Source organism: Erpetoichthys calabaricus, chromosome 1 (assembly GCF_900747795.2).
Source record: "Erpetoichthys calabaricus chromosome 1, fErpCal1.3, whole genome shotgun sequence".
Taxonomy (NCBI): Eukaryota; Metazoa; Chordata; class Cladistia; order Polypteriformes; family Polypteridae; genus Erpetoichthys; species Erpetoichthys calabaricus.
Window position 1 is genome coordinate 96366943 of NC_041394.2, and position 12036 is coordinate 96378978.

Below are 12036 nucleotides of genomic sequence, written 5' to 3' on the forward strand. Positions count from 1 at the left end.
TCTCGCGAATATGTTATTGCAATCCGCAATGGGAGCGTTTCAATAAACTTAATTTAAACTTACGTTTTACACCGTGCTTTGTTTCCCTTATGAAGATGCTTGTATGCTTCACTCGCTCCCTTCTCAATTGTTTAATTAATTTTTTTGTTCTTCGCTGTTTGCGGCTCTTCCTTCATTTCTCCTTACTCAGTTCACAGTCTTTTCACGTGATTACGTGGGAGGCGTGATGACGTGACACTCAACTCCGCCTCCCACGGCCATCAAGCTGCCGTCCATTACAGTATATTGTCAAAAATGAGGTTCCATTTATGACCATTACGCGTTGAATTTCGAAATGAAACCTGCCTAACTTTTGTAAGTAAGCTGTAAGGAATCAGCCTGCCAAATTTTAGCCTTCCACCTACACGGGAATTAGTGATGGACAATTAGTGATGAGTGAGTCAGTCAGTCAGTGAGTCAGTGAGGGCTTTGCCTTTTATTAATTAGTATAGATATATATATATATATAAAAATAAAAAAGTATACAGTTGAAGTAGTTAGTCATTACTGATGAATGCAGAGGGAAAAGATGCTGGAATAGTATACATAAAGCAGTCAAAGTCACCAAGTACCAGTGGAGGAAAATAAGTCTAGGACATTAAGCGCGTATTGAGGATCGTTGTACAGCTGGTGCCCTCCTGAAAAGGATATCCAGATAAGTCAGGAAACCAGTGAGGCTGAGTTGTCAAGCCTTCTTGAATACCAGAGACATGGCCTTGTGAGTTTGTGCGGTGTGGATCGAATAATCAGCACAGAAGTATATCTTCCGATTTTCAAGTTTATGTGCATCCTTCAGGATGGTAGCTCTGTCAGAATAACAGCAGTTTGCTTATAACTGGACGTGGATGCGTAGTGTCATTATACCTTGTATGTATCCTATGCGCCCATGTGACTTTAGGCTTGAAATTAGGGATAGACAGGAACAATACTGTATAAGCCATTGTTTTTCCAGGAAATCAAGTATAATCCTCTTCTTTGCATTTTCCGGGACTCCAATAATTCTAATGTTATCTTCCTGAGCCCTATCCTCCACTGTCCCAGCGTTATCTGCCGTCATGCCAGCCTCGACCGATGTCCTCTTTTTTTTTTTTTTCACTGGATCTGTGTGTGGAGAACCAGGGTAATTCTTTCATTCTGAATGATTCATATTGACAATTAACAAACAAGAAAGGTACGGTATGTTGAGGCTTTGACAGAATTTTTTTGAATTTAATCAACAGAAAACAGTAATTGTGGGGTTAGGTCGCAGAGCCCATCCAGAACATGGCCATACTCCACTGAGCGTCATGTGATACCCGCAAACTGGAACTTTATAACTACAGTACATGAGCACAATGTGTAATACTGTATAGTATAAAGAAGAAACTTTTACATCAGTTTACTTGTTTTTGACTATTTAGAATTTATTTATGATATATTGTCATATTGTTTTCAAAAGACAGTTTTGGCAACATAATTTTTTATTTGTAGGAGAAATTTAGTTAAGCTTGTTTATCCAATAGGCAATGTAATCCTAGTCATATTGCTGCTGAGAAAATGACCTTCACTTTTAGATTTCTCACCCCATCCCACAAAGTCTTTGGAAATGTGAGCTGCAGTCCTGTTCTATGTTAACCAAACTAAACTAAAGATCTTTCTTTTACCATCACTTCAAATGATTTTACTAATGTTTAGATTAAGATACAAACAATAACTTTTTTTTTTGGTGGCTTTATTAGCGTGCTACATAGTTTAAGAAAAAAAAACATACTGCACACAGAAAGTGGCAGTCACTGACGCACTCTGCTGTTTTTTTGTTTCAAACAAAACCAAAAAACGGACATCAACATGGATATCTGATCTGGCACCTTGTCGCCAGTATCCATGCTTTCATGCAACTGCTGTCATTTCTTTTTTATGTGACACACATTTAATAAAGTTTATTTCTTTAGGTTTTACAAACCAGTCAAGCACTACAATTAGTCTAATGAGTCTTTCATTAAAATTGATCACTTAATCAGAGGGTGGTTTCTAGCTTTAAGTAAACTTAAAATGTACTTTTTAATTTATGATTTTTTACACATCCTTGGTCAGAGGTACTTTTTTTCTTGAGCGCTTCATTAGCTATAGATTTCCATTGTACCCAAATATTTAATTAGAAAGTAATACCTCCTTTGAACTAATCTCTTTGGTTCATAAACAGCTTGCTGTCTTATATTTGTACAAACACTTTGAAAATGAAACTAATCAAAATTTGTACAATGACGAGTATATTGTCTTGAATTATAGTACAGAAATGGAGATGAATCGGTTTTCAAACATTTTAAATAAAGATCTATAGTTCTTTACCAAAATATTTTTAAGTCATGTGTGCATTAAAGGATAATGGCTGTGACAGCATAGATCCTCTGGAAGACAATACATTGTGATTTACAACTGCAAAGGTTCTGTTAAATTATTCCACTTTTTCAAAGCTGTTTAAAAGGAATGAGCGTCCTTAAACATTTGTCAAACAAAGTCCTGAAAGGACTAATTTTGTCCAAATGTGTATGGCAATTTGTTAGTGGGGCGACTTAACTCTGACCAAGAAGTGCAAACATAAGTAAACAAGAAGTTTAATAAACTCAAGCTTCTGAATAAGAAAATTATTACAGAGAATTCTGCATTCACTGGGGTGCTGCAGGACCAAAACTGAGCATTCTTATGCTAAAGCAATAGCAGTTTAAACATGCAATAACAATTTTCTCAAGTTTTGCGCTTTTCATAACATATACAGTAATTGCACTTGTGCAGCATTATAGTCTTTCAATCTTATTAACTTTTTAAATAATTAATTTATTATTGTAAGAATCATTTTTCTTTGAATGAAAGATAACATATTATGTTCCTCTTGAATAAAGCCAATTGTTATGCAGTTAATGTTTAATATTTTTCTTACATCATATTTGTCCATTTATTAATTACATGAAGTGCTGTTTTAAATGTATCTATCTTGTTTTAATTCAGTAGTTACAATATTGCAAAAGTGACTCCAGAGTATTATCTTTCAGTGAACTTATATTTAACTTGGTTAACTTGTTCATTGCTCTTTTTTAAATCATAAAAACACAAGATGTTAAAAAATTTTAATTAATGTATCTTTTCCTTTTTTGCTCACAGTAGATGTTTATTGTATTGTCTGTTTCATGAGGTCACTTTAAAGTGTAATTCTTTTTGTGTACTTTATTTTGTTTCAGCCGTAAAGATCTTGTTTCCAGTTCAAGTAAGTGTATTTTTAAGTAATAATATATAAAGTTTAATAATTCATACAGTGCCATCAAGTTGCAAGCCTGTGATTTGAATTATTTAAATCAAAATTCTGAGATCATAATTTTCAACAGTTTGCAGGAAATTGCGTTTTGTGACTAATCTCACCTCATCTCATTCTGACTCTCTTAATCCTTTTAAAGGTTGATTTCTGCCATCACAGAGCCCACTTACTCAGACACCAACACTGACACTCACACCACAAAGACACGTTTAGATTCACCAATTACCCTGACATCCTCCTTAAACTGTTAACACAAAAGGAGAGTAAAAGTTTGTAGATATTTGTTTTTTTTTAGTTCTAAATCAGTTTTCTTCTAACAATTTGCAAAAGATTCACTTGCTTGTTTAGTGAATTAAATGTGATCTCCCCATGTGTGTAGAAACAGCAGGAAAGCCACTAAATGCCTTTCTAGCAGTCATAGCAGTCCCTCAACTGCAAATTCTTAGGAATGAAAATTAAAGAGGAAAAGAATAGAAAAAAAATGAAATTGAAGAAACTTTAGAGTATTGATGTTTTTTGTAATTTTTTTGGAAATATTTTTTCCCCTACAAATTCTAATTGGAAATTAATTTATAAAATATTATAAAAAAGTACTTACATGCATCTGTGGAATAACTCCTTTTATTTGTAAAGTGTGGGGAGACATTCTTCCTTTGGATATTATGCTTTGTCATTAAGCATACCAAAAACAGCTAAGCAAATATTATATTCATCCTAGATTTTTTATATTTATTTTTATTATTAAAGTGGACTGTCTTATCAAGCATTGCTATATATTGTATACATCCAAATTTTGTAAGCAGCAGAAGTTGATTGAGTCATATTTTGAATCTGCTTTCTCCAGTAATCAATGATAATAACATTAGCAATAATAGTAATAGGTAACTATATAATTGATAGTGGGCATCAATAGGTAAGGTTTTAAGTCACTTATTCTTGAAAGTTCATATATTGTATATGCATGCATTTACATCTAGTAATCACAGGTTTCAGTTAATGAATTATTATTAAAAGTTTGTTTTTATAACAGTATGTTATGATTTTTGAATTACAATGTAGATGAAAAATATTATAACATTTTTGTGGCATATAGAAAGACATGAGGTAAAGGGTCGTGTGCCATGGGAAACAAAGGTAAAAAATCCTACTATTTGTGTAAAAATTTTTGTTTATAAGCTAAATATGTTATTATGTAAAACCAAATGACCCAAATTGTAAAGCTGATACAATCAAAACAGTCTTTATGGTGGGTTACTATGCTGACAAACATGAACAGTTTCCATCAGAGGACTTGATGTATTACTGTTGTGGGGAGGAAAATATTTACTTCCACAATCCTTTTAAGACTTTTCATGCTAGTGATGTACACACTTTTATCTCTCCAGCCATTTACTAATATTAATCATTTTGGTGTAATCCAAATGAATGTTATCATGGAATTAAAATCAAAACCTCCTAATACTTTGATCAGAAAACTGTAATTAATAATTTGATTGGCTGTTGGAGTCAGTTGATGCAATTTTTAAAAACTTCTAATTATTTATTGTTGTTTGTAATTGGATAAGTACAAATAGTGCAGAGCAGCTGTTAGATTTGTTTGCATTGTCACAAGTTTAGCATCTTTGTGAGGGATAGGTATGTGTATGTACATATGTGAGTGTGTGTAGGTGGTCGTGAGTTTCTATTGTTGCATATCCATTGTATTTACAGTTTAAAGACAGAGGTAATAAACTATAACACTTTATAATAGAAAATTTATATGATCTGTTAGATGAATGGGATGTAGTGATGGAGTGCTTCATTATCTAGTGTGGCAATGGTGCTATATAGGCATCGACCCAACACAGACTGACAATGAGGCACAGGTGCAAATAAACGTAAAGATTTTATTTTGTCTTCAGCCATGCGGCACGACTTCCCCGTGTCCCACAGGCCTACAACAGTCCCAAAAACACCAAAAGAAAAACACCCAAAAACACACTCTTCTTTCTCCTCCATTCCTCCCAAGCAGCTTTGTCGTCCTCCTCCCGACTCTGGCCATCTGAGTAGTGGCCGCAGGCTCCTTTTATAGCCCTCCTGGAAGTGCTCCAGGTGGTAATTGGCCCAATTAAGCTACACTTCCGGGTGTGGCTGAATTCCAGCCTACACGGGCTCGTTAAGCCGTGCAGCTCCTATGGGTGGTGGCCACGGAGCCCAACAGGTCTGAGCCCTGAAGTCCCACGCCTGTGGCCCTGATGTAACCAAGGAGGGCTGCCATCATGCGTTCCGTGGACGTAGTGTGCATCCCATGGCTGCTCCCCCCCGGTCCCAGTGTCCAGAAGGGGCGCCCCGGCCGTCCATCACACTAGCGACTTACATTTTAACAATAATTGTTACTTTTAAAATGAGTAATTCATTTTACAATACTCAGTGTAGTATAAAGTAAACATTATTAAAGTGAAAGAAAGGACAGGCAGTAATAACCACATTAAAGAATGACCATGAAAATAATTTTGAATGAATATATGCATCAAACTAAATGCTAGTGAAACTCAATTAATAAGTCCCACATGACATCAGAGAAGGGTTAGATACTGTATATAGTTCATAATATTATTTCCTTTGACCTGTTCTCTTGTGTACAATCATTACTTCTCTCCTGTTTTAAACCTCACTCCTTATAATTAAGGTTCTTCATTTGGTTGTCTATTTTAAGACATCTGTGCCTTCTTCCCAGTACCAACAAAAGGGAACAAAACTAAGAGTATGGCCTTACAATGATGCAAAAAAACAAAAAAAAAACAACAACATTTAACTGGGCATGTTCGTAACCTAAACTATAGACACCAATAACAGCCTACGGTGAGCAACACTGTCAAGTGAATGTTTTTCTCTCTCTCAAGGTCTCTCTCAGTTCAGCCTTAACAAACCTTAACAAACAGTAGGCCTATTACTAAAGCACACTAACGGAATAAAACACATGATGTATAAAAATAAAATAAAAATAAAAGTCAGAGTCTGAATCACAAGATCCCAAGTCTATTGTCAGGTGGTATGCAAATAATTTTGCTTGTCTGTATTAATATATTAATATTTAGCTTCTATTTTATGAAATAAATAACATTACTTAGCACAGCATTGAATTGCTTCCTTGATTACTCATCTTGGTTATTTTTAATGCTTATAGTTGCAGGTGTTGTAGAATGCCTAGTAAAAGAAGGCCCTTTGTTATCTAGGCAACTGTTGTTACATTACAGGTTTAGGCACCACAGCATTCTAAACCTTTTTAATGCATGGTTGGAGAAGTGACAAATTTGGGATTATCTGAGCTCTTACTCTTATCATAGTCACGCAAGCCAATTCAAATGATTCTCAAAATTTCACACAGTTTATTGTTCTGGACAGGATGTGTCAATTTTTGGTCAACTCTTCATTGTGCCTTTTAATGTCAATCCTGTAACCTGTATCTAGCTGTTCAGTAATACTAAGTCTGCCAAAAAAATTTAGCTTCATGCTATTGTCTAGATCAGGGGTAGGCAACGTCGGTCCTGGAGTGCCACAGTATGTGCAGGTTTTTGTTCCAACCCAGTTCCTTAACGAGAACTCTATTGCTGATGAAGCACATATTGCTTAAGTGACATTTTAATGCTTCATTTTAGTGGTCTCGCTTGTTAAGGTTCTCCAAAGCAGCCAGCAGTTCTCCAGCTAGCTTTTTTCCAATTACATCTGTGTGTGTTCATCATGCACGGTTTGATTTAATAAAACACTTAATAGAAAAATGTGACAGACTAAAAATGATCTGTTTTAGGCTTCAAATCATTTGGATGATATCCTTGGAAAGGAAAAAAATCTACGATATAAAAGCCTTACATTGCACAGACTAACAAGCCATAAAATTAAATAAGGTCTGAGATTGGCAATGATTGGTTTCTAAATTAAGCAATTGGGTTGAATGAAAACCTGTAGCCACTGCAGCTCACCAGGACCAACATTGCCTACCTCTGTTTTACATCTTATTGCTAATAAGGAGCAATTAAAACACTGAATGCAGCAGTTTAAGATTGAAATAAGCAATTAAGGTTGGAGAACCTTAACAAGCGAGACCACTAAAATGAAGCATTAAAATGTCACTTAAGCAATATGTGCTTCATCAGCAATAAGTGAGTTCTCGTTAAGGAACTGGGTTGGAACAAAAACCCTGCACATACTGTGGCACTCCAGGACCGACGTTGCCTACCCCTGGTCTAGATGACTGTGGCTACTTTCATGCCACCTACATTTTTCAGAGAGAGGTTTTAGATCTCTTACCGGCGTTGTTGTCCACAACGCTTTGGTACCAACTCTTTGAAACAGTAAGCAGGGAAAGTAAACAAATGCATTACTTACACCACACCCAGTTAGCCAACTCCGTTTGTCATAACAAGAGCTGGAAAAAGTCAGTGTGTAAGCTCGTCCTCGATCTCTTTCCTGCTGCTGAATTGTTAAGTCAGGTCAGCCCAGTCTAAGATCCTTTATGTTCTTTTTTTCTTCAAGTGAACAATTTATGAAGTGGTGTTTCATTAAAGAAACAACCAAATTTCCTTTGATTTCTGAAGTTCCTTTTGAAGTTGCCATCTCTAAAGTAGTGCTTTCTCATCTGTAGTTAAACGTTAACGTTAAAGGTGGATGTGAACTGTGCACCATTAACGTCAACATGACATAATGCGTCGATGATTGTCCAATCACATTAGATTAAAAAAACCTAAAACAATACTAATTCTCTGCCAATAAATGTGGGAGTGTCCGGGGTGCACAGAGCTGCGTCCCAGGAAAAATCTGAAAGCAACCAATTAAAGTGCAGCCTCGGATCACCTGCTTGGCTAAAGATCAAAGACTTACATAGAGTCTCATTTGGCTGGTGTCCTTTACTCCAGAAATATAGGAATTCACAGTTTTTTTTCTTTTTTAATCACACAGAAATTAAACAAATCCTCGTCAGAACCAATTTTTGATGGATGTTGGTGCACTGACACCAGGCACATTGCACAAATAAACACATTTATTTAATGATTATTTCACATACCTAATTAATTTAAGTAGAGTTTTAAAATATTTGGGGGGGAAGGGGGGGAGGCGCACCCCGCATTACAAACAGCCACTGTTTCAAAGTCCTAAATGCTTGTGCCAAATTTATTGAGCTTCTAAGCAGTGGTTTGGCTGTTGGAATTGGTTTAAAAAACTTTGAACTTTCAGAGTATGAGGATGAATTGTTGGAATTCACCCAAAACCTAATTAGCTCTGGAGACTAAAGAGTGAACATTATTCACAAAATTTCATTAGAATCAATCCGTTTGTTATCAAGTTACAGTGTCCAGGCAAAATGTATTTCCGCTTTACTTCCTAAATATGTGAAATATGGAGAAAGTTAAAATGTCTCTCTATAAACGATGCTGAAAATACCTTTCACGCTATCACTCTTCTTCACAAGCTCTAGGCACATCATCCTCTTGCCAGATCTTTCTTATAACTGCTTCTGTAAATAGGAATGTCCAGACTTAAGGTGAAATTTATACAACCCCAAATCAGAAAAAGTTTGGGATGGTAAGGAAATTGCAAGTAAAAAAAAAGTGCAAGTGAATCTTAAATTTACTTGGACTTTTATTTCATTGCAGACAGCACGAACCCTAGATAGATAGATAGATAGATCGATAGATAGATAGATAGATAGATAGATAGATAGATAGATAGATAGATAGATAGATAGATAGATAGATAGATAGATACTTTATTAATCCCCAAGGGGAAATTCACATGCTCCAGCAGCAGCATACTGATAAAAACACTATTAATTAAAGAGTGATAAAAATGCAGTGCAAGTTAAAAAATGCAAGGTGGAGAGTGCGAGGCAGGTATAATAGACAATAATCTTGTATAATGTTAACGTTTACCCCCCCGGGTGGAATTGAACAGTCGCATAGTGTGGGGGAGGAACGATCTCCTCAGTCTGTCAGTGGAGCAGGACAGTGACAGCAATTTGTCTCTGTCTGGAGAGTGATACTGTTCAGTGGATGCAGTGGATTCTCCATTATTGACAGGAGCCTGCTCAGCGCCCATCGCTCCACCACAGATGTTAAACTGTCCAGCTCCGTGCCTACAATAGAGCCTGCCTTCCTCACCAGTTGGTCCAGGCGTGAGGCGTTGCTTTTCTTTATGCTCCCTCCCCAGCACACCACCGCATAGAAGAGTGCGCTCACCACAACCGTCTGATAGAACATCTGCAGCATCTTATTGCAGACGTCAAAGGACACCAGTCTTCTAAGGAAGTATAGTCAGCTCTGTCCTCTTTTGCACAGAACATCAGTATTGGCAGTCCAGTCCAATTTATCATCCAGCTACACTCCCAGGTATTTATAGGTCTGCACTTTCTGCACACAGTTACCTCTGATGATCACAGGGTCCGTGAGGGGCCTGGGTCTCCTAAAGTCCACCACCAGCTCCTTGGTTTTGCTGGTGTTCAGTTGTAGGTGGTTTGAGTCGGACCATTTAACAAAGTCCTTGATTAGGTCCCTATACTCCTCCACCTGCCCACTCCTGATGCAGCCCATGATAGCAGTGTCGTCAACAAACTTTTGCACATGGCAGGACTCCGAGTTGTATTGGAAGTCCGATGTATATAGGCGGAACAGGACCGGAGAAAGAACCATAGAAAGAACCAAAGAACCTGCGGCGCTCCTCTGTGCTGCTGACCACAATGTCAGACCTGTAGTTCCCGAGATGCACATACTGAGGTCTGTCTGTAAGATAGTCCACTATCCATGCCACCAGGTATGAATCTACACCCATCTCTGTCAGATTGTCCCCTAAGGAGCAGAGGTTGGATGGTGTTGAAGGTGCTAGAGAAGTCCAGGAACATAATTCTTACTGCACCACACATAATTCTTACTGCACCACTGCCTCTGTCCAAGTGGGAGAGGGATTGTTGTAGCATGTAGATGGTGGCATCCTCTGCTCCTTCTTTCTCCTGGTATGCGAACTGCAGAGAGTCGTGGGTGTGGCAGACCTGTGGCCTCAGGTGGTGAAGCAGCAGCCGCTCCATTGTCTTCATCACATGTGACGTCAGGGCGACAGGCGTGAAGTCATTCAGCTCACCAGGACGAGATACGTTTGGGACTGGGGTGATGCAAGATGTTTTCCAAAGCCTCAGGACTCTCCCCTGTTCCAGGCTCAGGTTGAAGATGCGCTATAGAAGACTCCCCAGCTGCAGGCCTTCAGCAGTCGTGGCGATACTCCATCTGGACCCACTGCTTTGCTGTCATGAAGCCTCCTCAGCTCTCCGCTTACCTGGGCTGCTGTAATTGTGGGTGGGGGGGAAACTCTCTCCTATGCTGGTATCAGCAGAAGGATGGGTGAAGGGTGCAGTACTCTCAGGTAAGGGTGAGAATGGGTTAGCGTGGTCAAATCTGCTAAAAAAGTTGTTCATCAGGTTTGCTTTCTCCATGTCTTTCTCGGTGGAGGCAACCTGCTTCAAGCTGCAGCCAGTGATGATCTTCATCCCATCCCACACTTCGTTCATGCTGTTATTCTGCAACTTTTGCTCCAGCTTTCTCCTTTACCACTCCTGAGCTGGACTCGAAGTTCCTTCTGCACGTGCTTGAGCTCATGCTGATCACCACCTTTAAAAGCCCTTTTCTTCTGGTTCAAAAGGCCCTTGATGTCACTTGTAACCCATGGCTTGGTGTTAGCATAGCAGCATACTGTTGTTACTGGAATTACAATGTCCATACAGAAGTTGATGTAGTCAGTAGTGCAGTCAACAACCCCCTCAATGTTCTCACTATGTGACCCCTGCAGGATATCCCAGTTCGTAGTTCCAAAGCAGTCTCTCAGAGCCTGCTCTGCCTCAGGAGACCACTTCCTAAATGAGCATGTGGTTGTAGGTAGCGCCCTCACTCTTGGTTTGTAGTGAGGCTGAAGCAGAACCAGGTTATGATCTGCTTTTCCAAGCTCAGGCAGCGGGGTGGCGCTGTATGCATCCTTAACGTTTGCATACAGTAGGTCAATAATCCTTTTTCCCCAGGTGTTACAATCCACATACTGGGAGAAGGCAGGTAATGTTTTGTCCAGCGTCACATGGTTAAAATCTCCAGAGATTAGCATAAGCGCCTCAGGGTGCTGTGTTTATAGTTTGGCAACAACAAAGTGCATGACGTCACATGCTATCTCCACGTCCGTGCGAGGAGGGATGTAAACAATAACAACAATGATGTGTCCAAACTTTCTGGGCAAGTATAAGGATGCAGACTTATAGCCAACAGTTCAATGTCCCTGCAGCAAGTGGAGATTTTGACGTTAAACATGTCCAGGGTTGCACCACCTTGTGTTCACATAGAAAGCGAGTCCTGCTCCTTTCCGCTTCCCGCAGGTATTTGCATCTCTGTCTACTGTAACTGTTCTAAACCCGGGTAGCTCCACGTTAGCATCTGGGATGCTAGTCGTTAGCCACGTTTCACAAAAACACAACAAACTGCATTCTCTGTAGGTCCTGACATTTTTCACCAGTGCAGCTAGTTTGTCGATCTTATTTGGTAGTGAGTTCACATTTCCCATGATCACAGAAGGCACCGAAGGCTTGTATCGCCACTTCCTCGCTAGCCGCATAGCCTTTAGCTTTGCAGCTCTGCTGCCACGATACGGCCTTCTTACCTCGTCAGGTAAATAGGGAACCACAACCGGCACTGGCCTTTGTTCTC

General features: G+C 38.8%; 1 protein-coding gene across 3 annotated transcripts in view; it reads left to right on the forward strand.

Moving 5' to 3' along the window:
* Window positions 1-12036, forward strand: part of eml3 (EMAP like 3) — a 242950-nt gene that overhangs the window by 156776 nt on the left and 74138 nt on the right. For all 3 annotated transcript variants that reach the window (XM_028803796.2, XM_028803805.2, XM_028803813.2), the window contains one exon: window positions 3255-3280. In XM_028803796.2, coding sequence (XP_028659629.1) covers window positions 3255-3280 — 26 coding nt within the window. The remainder of the gene's footprint in view (window positions 1-3254; window positions 3281-12036) is intronic.